Raw genomic sequence first — 24,704 nt, forward strand, 5'->3', positions numbered from 1 at the left:
TTTGGACCACATAGATGTACACTCCGGTGGCATTAAGTACAAAGTTGTGCTACCATCACACCCAGCTATCTCTAGAACCTCTCATCTAACTCTGTGTCATTGCATGCTGACTCCTCATGTCTCCCTCCCACTCAAGCCCCTGGCAACCATCATTTTACTTTCTGTCTCTGTGAATTTGACTGCTCCAGTTACCTGTCTTAAGAGGAATCTTATAATGTTTGTCCTTTTATATCTGGTTGTTTCATTGAGCTCATATAATGTCTTCAAGGTCCAACCATGCTGTATCAGGTATCAAAATGCTCTTTTGATTCAAGGCTGAATAATTCTCCATTGTGCATATACACCATACTTTGTTTATCCATTTGTATATCGGTGGGCATCTGAGTTGTTTCTACCTTTGGACTATTGTGAATATTGGTGTGAGGAACATTGGTGTGCAAATAATCTATTTAAGGCCCTGCTTTCAGTCCTGTAGGACATATTCCAGGAGGGAGAACTGGCGGGCCAGATGGCAATTTTTCAAGTTTTTAAAAAACCATCATACAGTTTTCCACAGCAGCTGCACCATTTTACATTCCCACCAGCAATACACAAGGGCTCTAATTTCTCTATATCTTTACCAACATTTATCATTTTCTTTCTTTTTTGTAGTAATCATTTTAATGGATATAAGGTATATCAAGTTATGGTTTCTATTTGTATCACCCTGGTTATTAATGGTGTCAGGTGTCTTTCTGTGTGCTTCTTGGTCACTTTTCTCCCTTATTTTTCTCCCATGATTTTAGCTCACTCCTGCACAAAGATTATCCTGTAGTCTTTGACATTTCCAACAGGCTATATTTGGAGAGTTTTTTTAAAGCTTACATTATTTTAAAAATTAAAAATCTTTTAATAGCATAATCAAACACAGAAATATGTAAAGTAAAACTTGGAAACCTTCCCAAAATAAATTTACTCTGTGGTATACATAAGCAAAAAACATCATTAGTTTTATAAAGAAATGGAATCCTGGGATGCATATTGACTGTTAGCCCCCGCCACTGCCAATAAATAACCTTCCACACTGGTACCTGCAAGGCTTGCATTTGTTTTAAATATTACTGACATTTTCTAATTATAAATGTAGTTTTTTTAAAATGAAAATTTGGAAAGTTGCAAAAACTAGAATTAGAATGTGGCATATGCTGAGCCTCTCTGACCTGCACATCTCTGCACGCCAGCACTTTTCAGCTTTACTCCAGTTGATTTCTTCCTATTGTCTTTCCAAGCCACCGATCTCCTCATTACTGTTTAATTTCCAGATAAATCTATTCATTGAGGTGTTTTTAATCTTAATTATTATAGTTTCCATTTCTATTTGTATTTGATTCTTTTGCCAAACTGGTTGTTCCCTATTCTTATGTTTTAGCTTCTCATTTATTTCCTTAAACATCTTAATACTTTTTTACTTTACAATTTATGTCAGATAATTCTAAAGTCTGACGTCTTGAGGGGGTGCTGCTTCTATCCTCTGTTGCTTTTCTGCTTCTCATTCATGGCATCTTGCTTTCTTATGTTATTATTATTATTATTATTATTATTATTATTATTAATAACTCATTTTCCTTGGGATTTTATTTGTTGCATTCCTTGAGGCCTAGACTCACATGGACTTCCTTTAGAGAGAATTCTTGCTTCTGCTGTGCATCTGAGGCCATTACTAATTTAGGACCAATTAAAAATCTCTGCTTGAGGCTTTTTTGGAGCACTCTGGTGAAATGAATTCAGCTGATGAGAGTGTATGAAGCCGAGTTTGTGGTTACAAAGCCTCAGGGAGAGAGAGCTTTCTTTCCTCCCTACCCTCCAATCTAGACCAGGCAGTGTCTTGGTACTCAGTGGGGTTCATTTACTCCTGCAATCTCATTCCCAAAGTATCATTCTTGGTGTCCAGCTCCATGCTGACCACTCCCACTATGCAGCTGTCACGACTCAAATGCAAAGTTCTAGGCACATCTCAGTTTGAAAGCCTACCCATGTGCCAAGGGGATGTTTCACTCTGATTTTACATCTGGGAACGCCACAGAATTCTTATTTTTGAGCAGGTCTCAAGAAACTATCCCATTTTTAATTTCACCCAGCACTGTATTTGTTTCACCTGGGTCTATCAGGGTACTCAGTCTGACACACCAGTGCAAACAGAAACCCTACACCACTCTAATATTTGTTCCTGTGCTTGCACTACCGGCATTTATTTTTTTTCCATCATATTTTTCAATCTAAAGATTAGATGGAAAGTGTGTTGCTAACCACGCAGTATTTGGGAAGTGCAGGAATACTCAGGTCTGATTGCTGACTTTTACCTCTCCCTAATTATTATTAGATTATTTTCAGAAGGAGGCAACTTTTCCCCTGAAGAAATCAACTTACTGTGTCATCGCCTGGAGAAGGAAGCTTCTCGGATCGAGTATGTTGAAAGTTTAATCATAATGAACATGGAGAAGATGGAGAGTGAATACCTGGACCAGGTCAGGGAGCCCTGCCTATCCCCAAGTCAGGCCACTGGGGGGCGGGGTCACGGTCCTGTCTGAGCCATAATTGAGGCTTTCTCCTCCTCTTCCAGATTAAGTCCTCCTACTCTGTTTTTCTCTACAGGCCAATGATGTCATCAACAAATTTGAGAGTAAATTCCATAACCTGAATGTGGACCTTATTTTCACAGAGAAAATCCAGAGATTGATGACAAATCTACAAGTGAACATCAAATGCCAGGTGGACAGGTTCATTCTCTATCTTGTTTGCATTTAACACACACACACACACACACACACACACACACACACACACACACCTGTACACCAGGCACAGAGGCCAGTGTGGCTTCTGTCCCACAGGACTTCCTCTGCAGCTGGGGAAGACAAGTAACTCTTAACAGCTCTTGCATTCACCATGTCATTGCACACCATGCATCTGGCTAACTGGCTGCAGTAGTCCTCACAAGAACTATATGAGGCAAGCATGGTTTTAGCCCCATTTTAGAGATGAAGAAACCAAAGCAGAGAATAATTCACTGATTTAGGCAGGAACAGAGTTCTTAACTGATGGAATTGGAATGTAGACCCAGTTCTGATTGTCACCAAAGATAACCATGAACAGGCCATCTGAGCCCAAAGGAGAAGGGGTGTCAGGACATGTGGGTGTGTAGAGAAGAAGATTTAACCCGCAATTGAGGAGAAACAAATTTCCCAAGGTGCAGGTGCCAAGAGCAGGGAGAGTGAGAGGGACTGGAGGAGCTGAGGGAGCAAAGGTGAAGAGTTCTACAGGGTCTTGATCAGGCGGTGGGAACAGGGAGGGTTCAGACAGGGCTGGGTGCTTAGGGCCACATTGGAAGAGGGCCCTCAGGACAGCTGGCAATGAGTGAGAGCAAGGCTGGGATGTGAAACTGAGAGAATAGCAGCCTGGGTAAGGAAGAGCCACTGAGAGCAGCATATCCTTCTGGGAAAGTGTTCAAGGACCCACTGGGGCTGGAATAGGCAAGCTGAGGAGGATGGGCCTGTCTCCCAAGAGTTGGAGGTGCCTTCCTATAAAAGAAGTTTGCTGAGGTCTTGGACTCTGAGATAGGACTCAGTCCCTGCCTCCTGCCCCTGTCACTCCAGGAGCACTTAATTCACCTGTCAGTAAAATGGGAGTCACACAAGGAACTTGTAAGATTGTGACACCTATAAATGAGCTAAATGAGCATTAATGCATGCTAAGCTCTTGGCATGGGCCCTGGTGCATAGTGAGGGCTCCGTGGGGGCAGGCTTTGGTGGAGGTTCCCATTCCAGAAGGAGGAGGAGGAGCACTTTAGGGAGCAGGGCCCTCAGGGCACTGCACTCCCGCCCTATTCAAGGAGCACATTCCCTACGGGCCTCTAGCTATTCAGGGGCTGCATTTTCAGTGACAAGTATCATAAGCAAAATCCATTTCCATAATGGATAATATCAAAAAGATGGAAAAGATAAAAAAGAGATACTAATTCATGATTCTACCACATATAGTCATAATGCCTGTTCAAGATTTGATTTATTGTTAAGATTCTTTCTATATGTGAGAAGCTGGGGAATGTTTGAATTGACCTCTTGCTATTTATACAATGTTATAAACTGTATACATTTTTAAAATCCTTTAGAAACACTCTTTGGAGCCACACCTGGTGGCACATTCCAGTAGGTTGAGGCAGGAGAATTGCAAGTTTGATCCCAGCTGGGCAACTTAGCAACTAAGCAAGACCCTGTCTCAAAAAATAAAAAAGTATGAGGACATGGCTCAGTGTGAAGACCCTAAATTCAATCCCCAGTTTTGTAAAACAAACAAACAAACAAACACCCTCACAAAACAAAACAAACCAAATAAACAAATAAATACTCTTTGGATGGCTTCCCTCTCCTGGATGTGTTGTTGCTTTCTCAAGCATTCCTTTTGGGGAACCCTGGGTGGGTTTCCCTTCTGGAAATGCTCAATTCTGTGAGTGCACTTGCCCAGCCACTCTGCCTGTGTCCCCATTGCCTCTTGAGAGTTGCCACCGTGGTCGGAGCAGGCAAATATTTAAATACTTTACATATTTTTGTGTTTGATTATGCAATAAAAAGATTTTTAATTTTTAAAATAATGTAAGCTTTAAAAAAACTCTCCAAATATAGCCTGTTGGAAATGTCAAAGTCCTTGATGTCTGCTGGTAGTTATTACACACTTGAACGGGGTGGGGGCAGGCAGTTTAATTTAAATCAGATCTACTTTTAAATAAAAATTGTTTTCAGTGTAATACAAGTAGATATTAATAAGGAAAATATTTTAAAAGTCTATAAAATAGAGACCTAATTTACAGTAAAATACTATAGTAAAATACTATAATATTTTATAGTAATTTAAAAATTTTTTTGTATTGATCTATTTTCTGGTATAACGGTATATTTTATCCCGATTTCATTTTTTCACTACTTAATTTCTTTGATGTTTTGCTGGACAATATGTATTCTAGAAACAAAATTTCAGGACCTCTGGTTTTCTAGGTGGCAAAATCCAACTTGCAGACAGAAGGATTAAATTCTTCTCTGGAAGAGCTTCAACGCAAGATAGAAGCTTGTAGAGACCCAAGAGGAGATAAGAGAGTGAGTGTTCTCTAGATTCTGTATGCGAGTAGTCAAGATGTATCGTGTCAGCTCCATAAACTTATGTCTGGGTGCAGGATTTCTCTAGCACATATGGAGGCTGGTGTGTCCCTGAGTTCTCCTACTTATTTGCACCCTGTTTTACTCAGCAGAGTGAAGGAAAGAATAAAAGAGAAAGCAGCTACCTCACTATCCCCTTAAACCCAGGGAAGCATTTGGGGTCCAGTGAGGTGGGGCCCTATGCCCAGCTTGCTGGGCCTTGTCCTGCTGTGATGTCACTAGGAATCCCTTGCTAGACTGAGAATTCAGCCCCGGATGACTGAAGAATCAGGGCTCCGCCCTCCCAACAGCCACTTCTTGTTTGATTTATCACTTGCTTCTTTTGATCACCACTCATTAATTGCTTTTTTGTGTCCAAGCCATGAAAAGTCAGAATTAGAGAAAATCTTGGCTGGAATGTGGTTCTAAATGTCCCCAGATCCCTGATCAGCAGAGCAGGCCTCTAGATACCTACCAGCTTGTTCTCCTGCCAGGAGTGCACATCTCTGTCCCTGCTGTTCCACATGTGCCCTAGCCACACAAGGAACCTTACCTTTGCAGCCCAGCCAGGTGTCTGCAGAACCAGAAGGTCCAGCCCGAGGGTCCCACATGGGAGGCTTTGGCTCACCCTGTTCCGCCTTTTTCTTGTCCATCTCAGTAGACGAAGAGCTTCAGTTCCACTTTTGTTAACAATGACATTTACTTTTCTTTCTTTATTGGCAATTCTTATGTAATAATGCATGATTCTTGAGGAAAGTAGCACCCACAAAACATAGAATGAAGAATAAACATCCCTCTAGTCTTATTTTCTGCTCTCAAATCTGTTGTGCACATTTCTGCACATTTCTCTGCATCTGCTGAGTTGATTGCATGTCCGCATGGATGTGCAGAGAAAAGGTGGTTCCTATAGTTTGCCAATGGCTTACCTGGTCTCCTTTATGAGCCCACCTGCTGAAGACTAGATAAAACTGGTTAACCCACTGTGATCTTTCAACAAGTCCTTTAGGGCAGGCTCTGCCTCTCTGGAACTGAACCATTCCATTCCCTCCTCTCCCAAACCTGATCTGTCCTCTCCATCGAAGTGTTGGGTGGATTCCAGTTGCTTGTGCAGCCTCCTGGGCAGGTGGAGATAGTGTGAGCTTGGGTGTGCGGGGTGTGCGGGGTGTTCCTGTGTTGCTGGAGGAGACTGGTTTACAGTCTTCAGGGTAGTGGTTAGGAGACAGTAACAATGCCTTGGATGTGTGGTGAGGGTGAAAATGCAAGGGGGTGTCCTTGTGCATCTGTGGATGGCAATAGGCAGTCTACCCTGCTACACACTCGTACACATCTGCACCAAATGTTTCCTTCTAAACACACAATAATAGAGCTGAAGGAGATCCTGGAAAACATTCCATGTTTCCATCTTATAGATGAAGAGACTGAGTCAAGCAAATTTATGTCACTTGCTCAGAGTTGAATTCATAAAATCAAGAACAGAACTCTCCATGCCCTGGTCAGCGAAGGAGTCATAGCTCCACTGCAGCTGCCTGAGAGAACCAGACCAGCATCCCCCACTCCCTCGGGGCCCTCCTGTACCCAAGAGGCAACCTTACCAGACCAGGCCCTGTTGTACAGTTTAGTGGATCCTGGCTGCCCTCCACAGGCTTACTTCCTTGGGGCTTTCTTCTTCCATGTTCCTACTAGGTGGTGACCACAGAAGACCTCCTGGGCTGTGTCAGAACTTGGAAAGAAAAACTGAACCAGAGGATTAAGTACCTCAATTGCAGCCTGGATATGGTACCTGTGACTCAAGAGGTCTATAGGGTAAGGAATGGGGTAGGGAGGGGAAAGGGTGGGCAAGTTATTGTCTGAGCTCCCAGGAGACCTGCTGGCCTCAGTACAGCCTAAGGGAAGAGTAGGTTCCAAGGCCTCTACTGGACACCAGATCTCCTCAGATGCCATGGAAAGATCACAGCTGTGGAGTCAGATGAGGTCCCAAGTGATCCACCTCCCTGCACTGGTCTCTTAGAAGTCCTGTCACCCTCCTAGAACTACCACCTCATCTGCATCAGGGCCTTCAGGTCAGCCCATGCACAAGATCTCAGACCAGATCCAGCCCCAGCTCAGCCTCATCGTTTCCACCTGTACCCATGAGCAGCCAACAGCTCTCCCTTCCTACTTCTCCATTTCTTCCAAGCCCCTGTGTCTTGCCTATCTGGCTATCTGTGTCCTCTCCTATTCCTTGTGGTCCATTCCCTGGAGGTGGAGCTAGACCAAACATTGAAAAATGCCCAAATAACTAAATCATTCCCTTGCGCTCAAGATCAAGTAAAAACCCTTTTAACCAGTCACACACAGAAGCTTCTATGGTCTTTTGTCAGTGGCCCTTTCAACTCTCTTCTCCCCGTGACATAACTTTCACCAAGCCTTCTTTTACCGTGTGCTCTGTGTATGGATGTCCTAGCCCCAGAGCACTTCCCACTTCCTCATCAAGCCCTCAGACCACATGGTGAGGTCTCCACTTAAAGGTCTGTCCAGCCCTAGACTGTGAGCCCTGCAAGGGCAGAGCCTGTGCCACTTTTGCCCCTGCTCAGTCCTCACACCGGGCTTTGCCCACATGAGATGCTCAGCTACTCCCAAGGAGGGCCTGAGAGCTGGCCACTGCGGGCTGTGCTGTCACTGTCCAGCTCTGGCTGCCCTTCCTTCTTCAGGGAGGCTACCCCACCAAGCTGCCTGTTCTAGCCACCCATCTGCCTCATGTACTGCACCCTGGGAAACAGCGGCTCCTATGGTCTAGCCTAGGTTCTTCTTTCAAAGGCTGGCAGGAGATAATACTCAGAATAAAACGGGGGCCAGTTCAACTAAGTGGCCTTTCTCTAAGGTCTGTCACGGGACCATCAGCCACTCAGCCTTCACCCCTCATCCGTTTGGTCAGAAGCACCACCTAGGCACCTCTGAAGGCAGTCCTGTGGGTCTCACTTCAATCTCACTGAAGGTGATAGAACGTTTCCCTCATAACACTGTCCCAATTTGGACCAAGCATTTATTTGTGTAAATGTGCATAAATGTCTCTTTAGGTTGCAAGCTCCATGAGAACAGGGACCTCATGTGGCCTTTCCACCTTTGTGTCCTTGTGGAGAGTAGGCCCTCAGGAAAGGCATGAATGAATGAGTGAAAAACTTCTAAGAGATATAAGAGCACTACCATTTTATAGCAGAGAAAACGAAAGCTCCAAGAGGCCAGGCTTGCCACCAACCACTGCTTGAACAGGGTAACCATGAAGTGTGAGCCAGCTTGCAGCCTCTGGCACCTGGCCCCACACACTCGACCCTTCTCTCTGGCCCTCAGGATAATGCCCTGACTGATCCGGAGGTAGAGAGTGACAATAAGATGTCTTCTGGGACCCTCGAGGAGGAGGCCAAGATGGGCCTAGTCAACCCTGAGTCCTTTGCACAGCCATCCCGCATGGGGAGGCCATTGATTGAAGACCCTGCTGTGGAGGTGGTCAAGAAGATCCTGCAGTGAGTGCCTTCAAAGGCTGGTTTTGGGGTCCTGCATACTGGGGCTCCCATAGGAGCCCACCCCTGGGAGCCAGTGACCTTGGACAAAGGGCTACCCCTCTCAGAGCATTGGCTCTTTTTGAACCTGAGCTTATGATAGGACCTATACAGGTGGTATTGAGGACTCACTGAGCCACTGCCTGGGCCAACCTGACCTGTCCTAATGATCTCTCATGGTGACTATAGAAAAACTCACACTTTTTTCTTTTGTTTTAGATTTCCCAATACAAGATCACCTCACCAGTGTGACAAAGACCAGACACACACAGGTAGAGGCAGGCAGACTTGGGTTTGGAGTAGCTGGTGGTGGGGAAGCTGGACAGTTGTGGCCCATCCTTACATCCTATCCTCTAATCTCATCCTGTGCACTCATCATACAAAGTTTTGAAGCGACATCATTGCCGGGCAGAAAGCCCTATGAGGAAGGCCTTGCCTAGTACCAGTTCTACCTCAGCAGCAAGGTAGGAATCTTCTCAGACCCCAAGCCTGTCTCCCCAAACAAAGGCCGGAGATGACTGAGAATGCCCCACCTGTTCTTGTGCTCTGGGATTCAATTGGCATCCGGTGCAAGAGGGGCTGATCTGATGATGGCTTTGGTCATGTTTGAGCTCATCCTAGGGAGGGATGTGACCCACATACATCTCCCATCTGGGGAGGTGCTTGAGAGTTGGGTGGTTGCCCATGACATGGCAGGGGTACCATGGCCCTGCCACCACCCCCTATGCATGCTCATGGTTAAAAGGGGGAACATTTGGAGTCACAGAGCTGATGTTCCTGGGGCATCACCACAGAGGTGCAAGAGTCCTGGGCTTTGGATCCCTGGTTATTTGCTCTGACAGCTGAGCCTTGTATGGGTCATTAGACTGGAGGCTCTGGTTACCAGCCCCCACATGAAGGCGTTATGGCAGTTGGATAACAGAAGTCATGTGGTCATGTCAACTTCCTGGAACTTTTATAAGCCCTGGCTGACATGTCTTAATACCTGCTTTTGAGAAAGCGAGAGGAGCCCTGCTCTGCCTTACCTGCTAAAGGTCTTTTTGAACCTGCGTGCCATGTGCAATGTGAAGAGGAACAAAAACCAACCTAATCTGTGATGCAAAGGCTATTACTGTAGGAGGCAGTCAGCCACCACTAGGGTGGGAGTAGGCTACCAGCTTGGTGGATCCAAGAGCAGACTGGGAAGCAGGAACCTTAGAGTGGAAAAGGGGAGCTGGTGGGAGCCAACCAGCTAAAAGTGGGGTGTCCTGTGGGGTTGGTTAGGGTGCACATCCGGTTTTCTCTGGTTGATCCTAAATTAGAAATAGGGACAAATATTGGGAGAGTTGTCCTTTATTAATCAAGTCCTGGCAATTTGAGGTCTATTATTATAGGGATTTTGGTTAGCTCCCTGGCCTATCACTAGCAATAACAATCTGACTTCCTGCAAGTTTGACTCCCAGCAGGCTGGCTCTGGCTACTAATCATAGCAAGGGGGCCAGAGTCCTGGGCAGGGTGCTGCAGATAGTGGCTCAGAGTTCTGTTTGCTCATAGGTGACCCAGCCATTGTTTGTTTCTGTATTCAACCTCTAGATGACTATCCTGATGCGTGTCACTAGGGCTGCCACAGGTACCCGGCTCAATTTACATCAGATCAATAACACTTAATTTTGTAATATAAGTACATCCCAAATATTGCATAGGATATACTTAAAGTACTGAGTAAAAAGTACTCATTGCTTATATGAAATTTAGGTTTAAACGGCATACCACGTCTTTATTTTCTAACCCTAGTGACACTGCCTGTGGCTCAACCTGCTTTTCTTTGGGTCCTCACCACAACTAAGGGAGAGTGCACATTTCCAGGTCCTGAGCCCCTCTGCCCTTTGCTCTCAGTGGCCTTGGTTGGACATTAGCAGTAAAGGATTCACCCCAAGTTGTAGTTGTCTCCAGAGTTGTTGAAGAGGCAGGCAGCATCCTCCAACTTTCCAGGCTGGGCTTAGACAAGCACAGACCTGCCTTTCTTCTGTCTCCAGACGGCAGAGCACTGACACATATTTGTCCACAGCCTTGCACGGCATTCCAAACTCATCAAAATGGAAAGAAAGTACCAGGTGCTTGGGGATAAGTCTCCTCCTCCGGCTGAGTAAGTTGATGACAGAGTTCCCTTTAACTGCATTGTTTCAGTGTGGTGGGGTGGGGTGGATCTGACTCTGTTGAGAGGAAAAGAAAGGGAAAGGGGATGAGAGCTCAATAAAGAAAAGAGCAGGGAACAGTAAAGGGTCAAGGTCAGTTTGTCTTCGCCCATTCCCTGTAAATTTGAGACACTTTCACCAAAATTTCATATTTTTCAAGCATTTCATTGGTGGCAGGGCAGCAGATACTTCTGAAATTTGGGGTTTTTTGTAATTTTTTCAGTGCTTTCCTTCCCACCCTCATTTCTATTTTCCTTTATATTATCACTTCTCAGTAATTAAAACAAAACCTGGTTTGCTTTGTATAGCATCATTTCAGTCAAACCAGCAAAATCAAGTTCAGAAAATTAGGAACGTTGGAGAAAGTCAAGCTCCAAAGTGGGGTCCCCATTCCACCTAACCAGGAACCCTAGAAATAGGACCTCCTCTTGTCAGCCTTTTTGTCCAGGGTCTGATCTCTGGAGCTGGGAACTGTGTCCTCCTGTGCACAGCTGCTCTACCACGTGGCCCAGGAATTGTCTTCTGCAAGTCATCAGCTAGCCCCACCCTCAGCCCACCCACCAAAGACATTCAGCACCATGAAGACCTCGACTCTCAGTTGTCTGTAGTTCTGTCACTTTATTACATGTAGACTCCTGACATCACCACCACAGTCAAGATGCAGAACTGTTCCATCTCTGAAAAAAATCTTCCTCTTGTTACCCATTTGTATGCCACTCCCAAACCTAAGCAGCCAAGAATCTGCTTTCCATCCCTATAATTTTGTCACTTGGAGAATATTATACAAATGGACTCCTGCAGCATTTGACCATTATTCAAAGTAGCTTCTTTTTACTCAGCATAATGACCTTGAGACCTATTGTAGTCCATCTGTGCTGCTATAACAGAATACCTGAGACTGGACAATTTACAAAGAGCTAAGATTTACTTTACAGTGCTGGAGATTGGGAAATGCAAGTTCAAGGCACCAGCACCTGGTGAGGACCTTCTTGAAGCAGAGCATCACAGAGCAGAGGGAGAGGGAGAGACAGAGAGAGACAGAAAGAGACAGAGACAGAGAGAGAGACAGAGAGCAGAGGGTAATGGGAGTGAAGGAGAGGGAAAGGAAGAGAGCTAAACTCATCCTTCTATCAGGGACCCATTCCTCTTAAAGGTCCACCTCTCAACACTTTGCACTGGGGATTAAGTTTCTAACATATGAACCCTGAAGACACATTCAAATCATAACAAGATCCATCCAAATTGTCACATGTGTCAGTAGTGTATCCCTTTGTGTGACCAAATGACCAAATAGATTTCATAATAGGAATGACCACAGTTTCTTAGTAACTTTAAAAAAAAAATCCATAGGCTAAATAGAAAAAAATGAATCAAGCATTTATTAAATCTCTGAAAGGAGATACTGTCCTGACATAGTGCAGTGGTTAATTGCTCAGAAAAGAGAATTAGACTAATCCTATCTATATCATTGGACCTTGGCCAAAAGACTTCTCCCCAACCCTCAGTCTTTCCATCTGTGTGATGGATAGAAGAGAACCCTTCCCTTATAGTTGTAGAAAAGAATCAGTGAGTTCCCATGGGTCTCAAACTGCATTCCCTTCAGTAACACGGGTCAGTCACCCTGAGAAGCACTAGTAGAAATCTTAAAATATGGGAAACTTGTAGGGAAAAAAGGCAAATAAATACATTAGCCTTTCCTCTACCCCCAGGTTACTTGCTAAAGAAACGTTTAGCAAGAGAATTCAGTAGGGGCAAGAAGAGGTTTAAATCGAACATGCACAATGGAGGAAACACAAGTGGAGATAATCATGAGAGGGAAATGCCCACCCTCAGTGAGATACAAAGAAATGGAAGAGGAGTAGCAGGTCCCTTCCATATTTCGCCTGACATTAACATGGAATTTTGTGGGTGGGTGTTGGATGGTCCTGCCCTTTCACTGAGAGTCAGGAGTCAATGGCATGTTGGCAAGAAAGCAATTTGGCAATATATGTACAGCAGTCACTATGAAACTTTATACAGAGAGTGAAATATTACTGATGCTATGTGCAGTTTGAGTTCTTCTGTACTTTATCTCATTCTTGATTTCAAAATGTTTGACCTAACTGGGCAGGAATATCCACTGGGTCTGTAGAAATTTGCTTACATTTCCCCGAAGTGTGCACCATGGGCCCCAGGGCCAGAGCGAGCAGGAGGATGTTTGCTTCTACAGGAAGTCCTGCTCATTTGATCACTGTTTTATAAGCCATCCTTTTTTTCTTCATTCAACCACTACTGCAGCACTGACAGGTGCAGGCCCTGCACTTGGCTGGAGATTGCATGGTGAGCAACAGCAGACACACATAATCCACATCCTGTGTAAACTCAGACACAACTAAAGTCTTAACAAGTTTTTTTGAGCAGACAGCAGTTCATGAACCAGTCAGTGTCAGATGGTAAGTGGTTTAGGCTTCCACAAGGAATACAGTACCAGGAAAAACTTTTACAAGGAGTTTGCAGAAGTAGGACAAAGAAAAACTTGGATTAGCTAAAGTGGTAAGTCTCTAGTTAGGAGTTTGCTGGCTATTTCTGATCAGTTAAGCTTAAATGTTGTTTTCCTAGACCATAACATTCCTTCCAAGATTGCTCCCTTCAGTTTATGTAGGAACTCTAGGTAGTAGAGCTGTTTCAGCCTAATGAGCTCCCAATTCATATTTTAAACACCTGGAGGAGTTAACAATCAGTGTAAAGAGATGGATAGTGATTATGATTAAAAAAAGTAATCCCAAATCTGTGTGGTTAAAGGGTTATAGGGCTGAGGAGCATTCTGGAAGTATTAGGTATCTGGGAATTAGCACTGAGCTGAGATCCAAATGTGACCAAAAAGAAAGTTTGCAGCCTCTTTTTGGAGAGGAATCAGAGTGTGCACAGACCTGGGGCAGTAATAAGTAATTATGAAGGATGACAGGCCCCATCCAAAGTACTTAGAAGTTCTGTATGATTGTGTCCATGTTGGCATATTTAGACAAGGTCCATCAGGGATCCTGTGTATTGCAGGGACTTTAAAGGAATCATCCTGACCCTCCTATGGGAAAGCAGTGAGCACATGCTGTCTGTTGCAGAGGTAAGATCCACTTCCCATGGACCTAACCCACCCTGGAGCACATGCCAGCTGCAGTCATCAATCATGGTTACTTGGGAGTAAATGACAAGAGATTTCACCTTCTTCATGACCTCCCTAGCTTCTGTCACCTTCTGTGCCTTTTCTCTTTCTAGAAACCCAAACTCATTCATTCAGTATTTAATTATGCATTTAGGCAGTCCCCAAACATAACTTGGACATCATCTGCATATCAAGTACTGGATGTGCCAAGAGGAACAAACCTGTCCTCTGTCTCCAAAGAGCCCAAAACCTAGCCAGGAGACCAATGGTCATGGTGGAAGCACAGGGAGACTAGTGGGGCTGTGGGAGTGGCCCCTGGCAGCACCAAGCTCCAGCATACCATACACAGTACTGGTGCCTTCTACTACCTTCCTCAGACCTGGGCACCTGTGTCCATCTTTGTGGCCTATGGCCTATGCCCAACATGGTGCTTCCTGGTAGGCTCCCAACCTGGTCACAGTTTGAGATTCCATTGATTTGGATCTTGAAAGAGAAATAGGATTTGTCACTCACTCAACAAGGAACGAAGACTCACTATGGCCCCGAGTCACAGTAGGTGAGCTCTGTCTAGGAGACAGGAGGTATAAGAAGAGAGGGGGAACATGAGCAAAGACTCGAAGGTATGGTGATGAGGGTAGGTGGATGGATACAGGAGCCAAGGCTACAGTCTCCTAAGTAGGGTCCTCAACCAAGCATGATCATTCCTCTGTGGCAGGATTTTTACCGAAAAGAGAAGCACCCAGTCACCAGGCCTGACTGCATGTATGAGACTTTGGACCAGTGTACTGAGCACATCAGTAAGAAGATCCTAGAGTACCGGAGCCAGACAGATGAGTACCACAACTCCTGCCTCATGGGTATGTGTGTTTGGCAGGCTGCCAGGTGGGACCCAGGACCCAGGTGGGGCACAAACCCAAGAATAGTGCTTGCCCTTGACCTCTCTTTACTTGAGATCACTAGGAGGCACCAGAACCTCCCTGTGAAAAAATGATCTCTTAGGATTAGTTAAAAGCCATGGTTAGAGTTAACTGGAGAAAAACAATGCAAAAAAGAAAAGTTTATTTTCCTTGAGAAATGTAGTGATTTGTACCACTGAAAACACTTTGTTCCTTCCATAGTTATTCTTGAGAACTCTATGGAAATATTTTCTTGTCATACAATTCACATGTGTAATACACACTCCAGAATTTTTTGGTCTATTTACAGTGTTTCAGTCATCATCATTGTCTTAAAACCTTCATCACCTCAGCCCCTCCCAGCCCTAAACTGCCAACAATCCACTCAATGACTCTATGGTTTTCCTTATTTTATACTATCAGGTGAATGTACTCACAAGGCCTTTTATAATTTTGCATAATTTTTTTCAAAGAAGAAAAGCTTTTTATGGCTCATGGTTTTAGGGGTTTCAGTCCATTGCTTTTAGGCCTGTAGTGGGAGGCACATCACAGTGAGAGCAACTGGCAGAGAAAGCTGTTCTTCTCATGGTGGCCAGGAGGCAGAGAAAAACAGGAAGGGACCAGAGGCCCAAGATCCCTTTTAAGATCACAAACCAATGACTGGACTTCCTCCCACTAGGACTCACCTCAAAGGTTCTACCACTTCCTGGCAGTGCCACAACCAGAGACCAGGCCTTCAACACATTGATACTTATCCAAACCATAGCAAGTGGGCTTTCAAAATATTTCTTTGTCTTTTCTATTCATTTTGCTTAGGGTGTAGACATTTATAAGTTTTTCATTCAATTTTTGCTCACAGACAGTAAAAATAGATAACAATCAAAATGCTGTTGAGCACATGCAACTCTAAATTCCATCCATATTAGATCAATTTGCTAAGAACCATCTTTTATTTTTTTATTAGCACAAAATAATGGGTTTTATTGTGACTTTTTCAGACATCGCCTAATGTTTTCAAGGTTTATGCATGTTGTAGATTGTGTCAGTATGTCACTCCTGAATAATATTCAATGGTGCTCACCTACTACATTGCTGTGCTCTGCTCTGTCATTTCAGAGGCAGCCTGGGGAAAAGGAGGGAGGGATTGGGGAAAGTCAAATGTGGGGCCAGAAGTATAACTTTGCCATGTGCTCACTTCCCTGAGCCTCAATCTCCTTGTCTATAAATGGGAGACAGTAACAACATCCACCATGGAAAGCTTTTATGAGGATTAGTCCCCTGGATGGATTTGCATGCACAAGGAATGAATGGTCAACAGTAGCTCTCATTGCTGTGGTTGTAGAATGAGTAGAGCTGAAGCTATGGTGTTTATATCTCTAGCTTAGACTTTTCTCCAACTGAGCTCTGAGAGACCCTGTCCTACATAACTAACCTCAAAACAAAGGTCTTGTGGTCAAATGGTTTGGAAAGTGCTACAGATAAGGTCTCTTTCTGGCAGATTCATAATTCTCTGTGAGAGAAGACTTGCATCTTTAGTTTGGCAGGCCATTGTCCTCACTACTGAAAATACATAAAATGCTGGATAAAATATTTTCAGTATAACATTTTTAAATGCATGGGTGAGCTAGTTATTTTCTACATAACAAAAGACAAAACATGGGTGAAAACAGGACCGCTGGATGATAAATTAGTTACTTCCCTTTGTGCATTTGCTGACTCTACCCAAAGTAGAAATTTCAATATAAAGTTGGAACCTCACAGGCTCCACCCACAGAGTAAAGTGAAGGAGATATAAAGCTCTTCCTTTTAAAAACAAGGAGACTGTCTTATATTTAAACAAAACAAAACAAAACCTTTGGTACTAGGTAAAGGGGAAAAAAAACTCCAATGGAAATCCAGAACTATGAGTCATCTCTTACATTGTTGCTAAACCTGAATTCACATTTATTTAAATATGAATCAATTTTGTTTTTGTGGATTGTCCAAATGCTCTCAGACTGATACTTTAGTTTAAAATGATCTTGAGTTGTAGCAAAACTTGCTTGTTAGAGACTCCTTAAAATCTTCTCTTGAAATTCCACCTTCAACTTAGACCTCAGAGGATTCCCACAAATAAAATTCCCAGAATCAGAGTTCACCATAATGAACAAGCAATAACAAAACCCATGCAAACACAGGGAAACAAAGCACCTTAAGCAAGAAGCACAGATGTTGAAACTATCATATGCAATATAAAATACTTATAATAGTTAAATAAAGAGGGAAATGGAAATGTGAGTAAAAGGAGCAAAAGATTATTAAAATGACAAAGTAGATACAAAGGAGAATAAATAAAACTCTGTTATGATTTGGGTCTAGATGCCCCCCACAAAGACTCATGTGGTCATAGGTGGGTGAATCTAGTGTGTGATGCTAGGATTAAGGGTGTTCATCACTAACCAACTATACATGAGTGATTGGCTTAGTACCACCCTAATTTCAGTAGTCTGAATATGATAAAGGGAGTGGAAAGACACTGTTAGGCTTTCTTGTTGCTTTACTACTGTCTGCCTGCCATGAACTGTTCTCTGTGATTCCCCTTTGCCAAGCTGCCTTGCTTTGGAGCCAGCTGATTATGTACTGAAACTTCTACAACCTGTGAACTAAATAAGCCCTTTCCTCTTAAACTTTTAGTGCTGGTATTCTGTCTCAGCAACTAGAGAAAAGTAACTAACACAGGTCTAAAAAGGTGAGATCAAAACTTCAAAATTTAAAGCTTTAGGAATGGCTTTACTATGGATAACTATCCATAGCTGAAGATGACATGGGTGATCTGGAAGGTAGAGCCAAAGAAAATATCCAGACTGCAACACAGAATGTGAGAGAAGTGAACAGATGTGAATGAAAGAGTAGGTCTAACATACGGCTATTAGAGATACAGAAGGAGAGTAGAGGCTAGATCAAGGTCATATTCTAAGAGGTGATAGAGAACTTGCCAAAACCTCTGCAAAACATGATGCATTTTAAATGAATTGAAAAGGCATCAGAGTATATGGAGGACAGATCCTTTGAACTTGTGTAACTAGTATTCTCTACATTGGCTTGACTACAGGACTCTTTTGATGGAATCCCTATCACCATGTGGTTTCCCTTTGGGAAACTGCTGTGGACCTTTGTTGGAGAGGTCATTTCAGCAACTTGGTTTCATTCTGTCTTTTTCTGTGGCCCCTACCCTCAACTCTTGCAGAATTGCGAGTCCAGGTGAAGAGATTTGAGGAGCTGCTGCCCCAGGTATGTTGGCTGGTGACAGAGAATTTTAAGGATCAACACTGGCGAAAGTTTTGCACCACCATGAAAGATATGCAGGCAGAATTTGAGGAGCAGCAGAAGCAGCTGGAGAGAAGGAAGGTGAGGGATCCAAGACTGGACAGCTCCACTCCAGGATTTAGGGTTACTGGGAGTTCAGAATGGAGGCAAGTCATGAACAGCTAAATCCAAGAGAAGGAGATGAACTGGGTTTGAGATTATCAGATGGGGACTGAGACAGAAGGCATCGATGAACTAACAATTTCTCATAACAGACATTCAGTAAACTTGGTTGGATTCAGTGGGAGGGTCTATTGGGTTTGGTGGACCCATGGTCATTACAATCAGCAATGACTGTTTACACTGGAGTCACGGGACATAGTTGATGCTGATTTTATTGGACTAAAGCCCCGGTTGTTCTGAGCAAGATGCTCATCTCATTTTCTCTGCAGCCCTCAGAGCTGGCTGTAGCCATCCCTCCATCTTGTCCTCTCTGCCACTCGTTCTTCTGCCCACCCATGGCCCTTCACACACCCAGGTCATAAGACACATTTGTGTGGCCATACATAGACCAGGGACATTCTGATGTTGACCTCACATCTGCTGCAGAATTCAGCAGCAATAATCCCTGCTGAATTCTGGATTATTTTATTTGAAGGATCAGAATGCCCAGAAGCTCCACCCAAATCTTGGACATCCCCAAAATTTCCAGCAAATGAAGTCTTTACATGCTTCAGAAAAGAAAAGACAAGACGAGCTGAACCATGTGATCAAGATGATCAGGGAAAGGTTGGAGGTCAGTAGTGCCGTGGACTCCTAGTCTGGGTTCTGAGGGGCACACTGCCCTGAAGAAAGATGGCTCTTTTGGGCAGCCACTGGCAAAGCATGGCCTTTGGTTGGCACCTGGACCAAAGCAGAAATGAAAGTGGGTAGGTTTTGTAGGTGAAATGTCATTATTGGGTGTTTTACTTTGCATGTCTTTGATTTCTAAATTGTTTACAAAATTAGCTATTAAATTTTTTTCCTGACCCACATCGAATTTTATTTCCTCTTCAGTGAAATGTGTGTGTGTTCCTTGGCCATTTCTAAATCATTCCTTATCCTCAAACTAAATCAGCTCTTGAGAGAGGTCTCTGACTCTGAGGACCAATAGCTCTGAGGCGACTGGCACCATGGCTTTGGGCTCAGCTCACCAGAAGAGTCCCCACATCCTCCCTACAGTACCAACCCAGCTCTCCCTCTTCTGGCCTTGGAGGGAAGCTCTCCCCCCAATGCCATGCTTGCCCCTTTCCTCCAGGAATTTGCCAGGAACTACAGCCACTTTTTCATCACCAGCTTGGCCACTTTCACCGAGAAGCTTCTGTTTCAGCTGGATGAAGTGGTTACCGTGGACGACATCCAGGTTGCAAGTAAGTGCACCAGGCCTGTGTTCTGGTCCCAGGCTGTCAGGAGAGGCTTGCAGGGGGTAAGAGTATTTACTTTTCTGCAACTCCACCACGGTAAAAACAGTTTCTCCACTGAAGAGACTTTGTTTTCATTAAGAATAATTTTTATTAAAAAGGCAAATGCTAGATGGATCAAAGATTATATGTAAATAAATGAAATCCTAACAGTAAATATTTACATATGCTTTGGGGTTAGGGCCAACTTTTCTAAGTATGGCATGAAAGCCAGAAACCATGAGATAAATGACTGGCACTTCTCTGAGGCCAAAACAAAAACAGAAAAATGTCAACTATGAGAAAATAAATCACAAATTGGAAACATATTCCTCACAACTTATGAATCAGAGAAAAGGTTACTCTCTCTGTGGTACAAGGAACTCTCACCAGGCACATTTTTAAAAAGGAGACAAGAAATAAACTCATGTAATTCAAAGGAGAAGCGGTTCTGTGGCCAGTGACTAAAAGATGCTTCACCTCACCGATGATGGAAAACGTGAATGTAAATATTACTGAGATATCATTTCTCATCAATAGACTGCCAAGGGTTCAATTTTGGTAGTAACCAGCCATGCCAAGGATGTAGAAAACACAGGCCCTTACGGTATCCTTAGCAGGTATCTTGTAGGTCCACATCCTGATAACTACTTTTTTGGAGACTCCTTTGTCAGGCCCCATGAAAATTCTGCATGTGGCCATGTAGGTGGTGCATGGCTGGAATCCCAGTACTGTGGGAGGGTGAGGCAGGAAGACTACAAGTTCTAGCCAAGCCTAGACAATTTAGTGACTTAGCATGATCCTATCTCAAAAAATAAAAAAGAGCTGGAGATGTAGCTTAACGTGAGGACCAGGATTTAAGCCCCAGTGCCACCAATAACAAAACAAAACAAAACCTGCATGGATATGCCTTTGACCTAGCAGTTCTATTTCTAAGCATGTATACAACAGAAATGCTTGCACACTCTTCCCAAGGTATATATTCAAAAATATTTGTTGCAACACTATTTGAAATGGCAAAGAATTGGAAACAGCATCCATGTTCATACATAAGGGATTGGTTACATAGGAGATGGTGAAGATATACAATGATTACTGTGCAGCTCTTAAAACCAGAGTGGCAGGTCTGACTGCGCTGATGTGAAAGGACATGAGGAAGGATGGTATATAAAATGACAAGAGGCCAAGGAGGACATGTTTATGATACCCTGTTTAAAAAACATAGAGACTATTGATATACATACTCACAGATATTTAAATGAATCTGTGTGAGAGCCAGAGACTGAGAGACAAAGAGCTTGTGAATAGGTACCAAATTGCTCATGATAACTGCTGGGTGGGGTAGTGGGAGTCTCCTAAAATCTCCTCCCAACACACGCACACCATTAAGTGATGTTTCAATGTTTTATAATGAGCATACTACTTTTATAAACATAAGATTATAATCACATATTCAATGTTTTGCTGCTAATTTATAATCAAAATCTATTCTATTTTTTAAAGTTTTTATTACAAAGACAATAAATGTTTGTTACTAAGAAGCAAGTGAAAAACACATTCCCTCCGCTCAGAAATCAGTGGCCTTGGCCCTTCCAGTCCCCTCACAGTGGGTGCAGGCCTGCATGTGTGGGGCACAGGTTGGGGGTAGGGGCAGGATCTGTGGATATGTGTGACGCTTGGGCTGGCCGTCCTATGGATATGTCCTGTTGCTATATGCACTGTAATTCACTAAGCATTGTCATTTACCAACTATCTCTTGCTGCTGAGCATTGGGCCATTTCCAACTTTTCACTCCTGTAATTGCATCAAAGAAAATCTCCGCCTCCATACATCATTATTTAGGGGCAGCAAGCCCTTAGCTTGCAGTTTCTGGGTCAAAATGCATGCACACCGTTGAGGTGTTGGCTACTTTTCAGTACCAGAAGTCTCTTAGGGAATGCACGACCAGTGGAGCTGGCAGCAAAGCCTATCGTGGTGCCTTACATGGAACTGCTGAGCAAGGAAGATCCCCAGCACTGACCCTAGGAGGCCTCTGCCTAATCTCAGGCTTTGCAGCCAAGCCGCCTGGCTCTACCATCCACAGCAGACAAGGATGCAATCAGGGAGGCTCCTCCTTCCTGGCCCTCACTCCAAACAAAACTCCTCCTTGTCACAAAAGCATATTACAGGTTGAGTCAGCAAGCCAGACATTCAACAAACAAGCCTGAATATGTTTGCTCTAGGGGGTGCTTTTATTCAGCAAGCAAATGAGCTAAAAAAAAGATTTTACAAAGTGTATTTGGGGACTCACACAAGCTGCGGAAAGATCAGAGTATCCAGCTCAGGGATTCGGAGCTGAGAACCACCCAGATCTCTCCTCAGACTTCTGCAGTGATCCCCTCTACCACCACTGCCCCAGCTGCCTGTCTGGCACCCCAGCTTCTCAGTGGAGGGGCTCTGCCTGCCCCTGAAGACCCCCAGCAGGAGGCTGGGGGTGAGCCCTCCTACCTCTCAGCGCTGTCACACAAGGACAACCCTTGATTTCAGGCTGTGGGCCCAGCCACAGTCAGTAACCCAACTCTTTCCTATCAGGGATGGAGCCCTCCAAACAGAAAATGTCAATCCTTATACGGAAGAGACTGGCCAGGCTCCCCCTGGAGGAAGAGACTGAGAAGCCTCTGATTGAACGTGGGAGCAGGTGAGAGCCCAGAGCAGCAACAAATGGCTGTGTCTGCTGGTCACTGGGCACGGGATACTTAGGGGTTCAGTCTCTGATCTCAGACAGACCTGGCAACTTTAGAAAGGCATTGTGCTCTGAGCCTCAGTTTCCTCATCCACGAAATAGCCATGGCAGTACATATACCTCACATGGATTTACAAAAAAAAGTTAGAGGAGGCTGTCCTGGAGTACCCACACCCTGCATATACTAACAGCTTGGGAACTATGAGTTTACATGATGAGCTCATTCTAATGACCCCACAAGAAAGGGAGGCCTGTCCCAGGGAGAGGCACATTTGCTGGTGGCATTGTGGCACTATGAACCACTCCATCTATCTGTCATATGTGCTATGTGATGTCTGTCCCCTGTGCTCTAAGAATGTGAAAGCAATGACTTGCTCAGCTATGTTCCCAGCAGTGACCTTTACAGCATAGTAAGTAAAACAGGCCAGGACTGCCAGCTGGCTTGCAGACTGATGGGGAAACAGGCCCAGAAAAGGGAAGCACTTGAGATGTGGCATTCCCTTTCCCCACACCGAACCCAAGCCTGCACACACAGCCAATACAGCCATTTGGAAATACAAAAGAGAACTCAAAGAAGTGGAACATTAAGTGCTTAGCTGGGCCTTTTCTTTTTTTTTGAAGCTGTTTAAAGCCATAATAATTGCTTAGCTTTATTAGCAGCAGGGGTGGCAGGCGGGTTGTGAATAATGAAGCCAAATGTGTATTTGTAGGAAGTGGCCGGGAATCAAGCCAACAGAAACCACCATCCAAAACAAGATTCTTGTTCAGAAGACACACTCAATAACCACCTCTAAGACCACCCTGGGCCACCTGGCTGCAGTGGAAGCCCGAGATGCAATGTACCTGGTGAGACTGGGTGGGATAGGTGTATCCTGGGGAGCACAGAGCAGCTCGGCATGGCTGCCTCGGGAAGAAGGAAGCTGCTCACTATTGAGCACCCTAACATATATCCTATAGAGCAGACAACAAACACTGCTGTCTGTATGTACAAGGATGTGAGCCAGGGGTTGTATGGAGTGCCAGTGCTAGCATAGGTCTAAGTTTGAGCCTGCTGGTGTGGGAGCCCACTGAGGGAGGCCTACCCACACTGGGCATAAAGAAAGTCTTTGCAAAGGGACCATAGGGTGAGCTAAGGAATATGACAAACAGGCATGGAGATGATGGTAGCAGTGGCTTTGCAGTGGGGACTTGATAGGAGAAGCACTAACCATCACTGCCGGTACCTTCTGTTTTTAACATGAGGTGTCTCACTGAATCCTCCTAGGAGGAGGTAGAATTATGGCCCCCATTTCATTGACAAGGACTAGTTGTATGAATACATTTGTCCTCCTGAGCCATGACAGAGCAGCAGAGCCTGGATTTGATCCCACCATCCATTAAACCCCTATGAGTCTGCCTGACAACAGAGGCTTCTCCCAAATGTTTGCTCCCAGTCAAGGGATCTTGTAGCTCTAAAGATCCATGGGCCATTAGTTCTAGTGCCCAAGAAAGGCCCTGTCCTGCCTGCAGATTCGCTGGTCCTGGGATTGAGAGCCAGACATGCTTGGTGCTGGCACCTCCCCAGTTGCCAGGCAGATAGTGGCTCTGCTCACTGAGTTTAACCAGGGCTGGGGCCAGGGACTCAGCCTCAGAAGGACGCCGGGATTCATGAGCTCCCGGAGGCTCCTCTGCAGGACTAAGTTCAGGACAATGCAGAGTGATCCAGAGAGACATGGTCCTAGCCCCTCTCTTGCCAAGTGACCTCAAGCAAGTCTCTGAATCTCTATCTTCCCATCTGTAAAATGAGGGAAACAAAAGCATCTACTCAATGGATTATTAGGTAAATTAACAGGAACTCTTGCTGGTCCTTCAGTGGGTTCAGACTGCTTGCCAGCTAGCTATGGTGTTCCTGGAGTGTAGAGTGCAGGAGTCCCCCCTGGTTCCTCCTGCTGCCTTTCTCCTTTAGAAATACTTAGCACTGTTTGAGGAGCAGTTGAAGAAGATCCGTGATGACAATGCAACACAAGTGAAGCAGGCTCAGTGCTGGAAAGATAGCTGGCTGCGCTCCTTGGACACCATCCAGGGCCTGTACCTGTGACCTCACCCTGCCCCAAGTAAAGTTATGTTTGTGCATACTTCTGTCTCTTGTCATCTGTCTGTCCATCCATCTCTGCTCTGTGTCAGGCACTATAGCTTCATCCAGGACAGTACATGGCATAGTCCCCCGCACATGGAATTTACCTCCAGCAAGGAAAACAGACATGAAAGGAGACATCCACATGGTCGGCACAGAAGGCAGGTACTAGGAATGGGTCACTTAAAATAGGTACCAGAGATTCAAAGAAATAACTCCCTAAAGGCCTGCCTGG

At 44.5% G+C, this 24,704-nt stretch overlaps 1 protein-coding gene across 8 annotated transcripts in view; it reads left to right on the forward strand.

Moving 5' to 3' along the window:
• Ccdc180 (coiled-coil domain containing 180) overlaps nt 1-24,444 on the forward strand; it is a 53,533-nt gene extending 29,089 nt beyond the window's left edge. For 6 of the 8 annotated variants that reach the window (XM_019206107.1, XM_033759128.1, XM_019206109.1 and 3 more), the window contains 16 exons: nt 2,360-2,504; nt 2,632-2,748; nt 5,028-5,126; nt 6,849-6,968; nt 8,493-8,665; nt 8,921-8,973; nt 9,087-9,165; nt 10,749-10,826; nt 13,909-13,975; nt 14,730-14,871; nt 18,137-18,297; nt 18,854-18,991; nt 19,493-19,604; nt 22,206-22,311; nt 23,067-23,202; nt 24,302-24,444. In XM_019206107.1, coding sequence (XP_019061652.1) covers nt 2,360-2,504; nt 2,632-2,748; nt 5,028-5,126; nt 6,849-6,968; nt 8,493-8,665; nt 8,921-8,973; nt 9,087-9,165; nt 10,749-10,826; nt 13,909-13,975; nt 14,730-14,871; nt 18,137-18,297; nt 18,854-18,991; nt 19,493-19,604; nt 22,206-22,311; nt 23,067-23,202; nt 24,302-24,433 — 1,858 coding nt within the window. In that variant the 3' untranslated portion in view covers nt 24,434-24,444. Of the gene's footprint in view, nt 1-2,359; nt 2,505-2,631; nt 2,749-5,027; nt 5,127-6,848; nt 6,969-8,492; nt 8,666-8,920; nt 8,974-9,086; nt 9,166-10,716; nt 10,827-13,908; nt 13,976-14,729; nt 14,872-18,136; nt 18,298-18,853; nt 18,992-19,492; nt 19,605-22,205; nt 22,312-23,066; nt 23,203-24,301 lie in introns of those variants that run through there. The other 2 variants (XM_019206108.1, XM_033759129.1) reach the window with 2 other exon arrangements.
• Nucleotides 24,445-24,704: the final 260 nt, after the last annotated feature.

The sequence above is a fragment of the Fukomys damarensis genome, unplaced genomic scaffold (genome assembly GCF_012274545.1).
Source record: "Fukomys damarensis isolate Sample0158 unplaced genomic scaffold, DMR_v1.0_HiC HiC_scaffold_36, whole genome shotgun sequence".
Classification (NCBI taxonomy): Eukaryota; Metazoa; Chordata; class Mammalia; order Rodentia; family Bathyergidae; genus Fukomys; species Fukomys damarensis.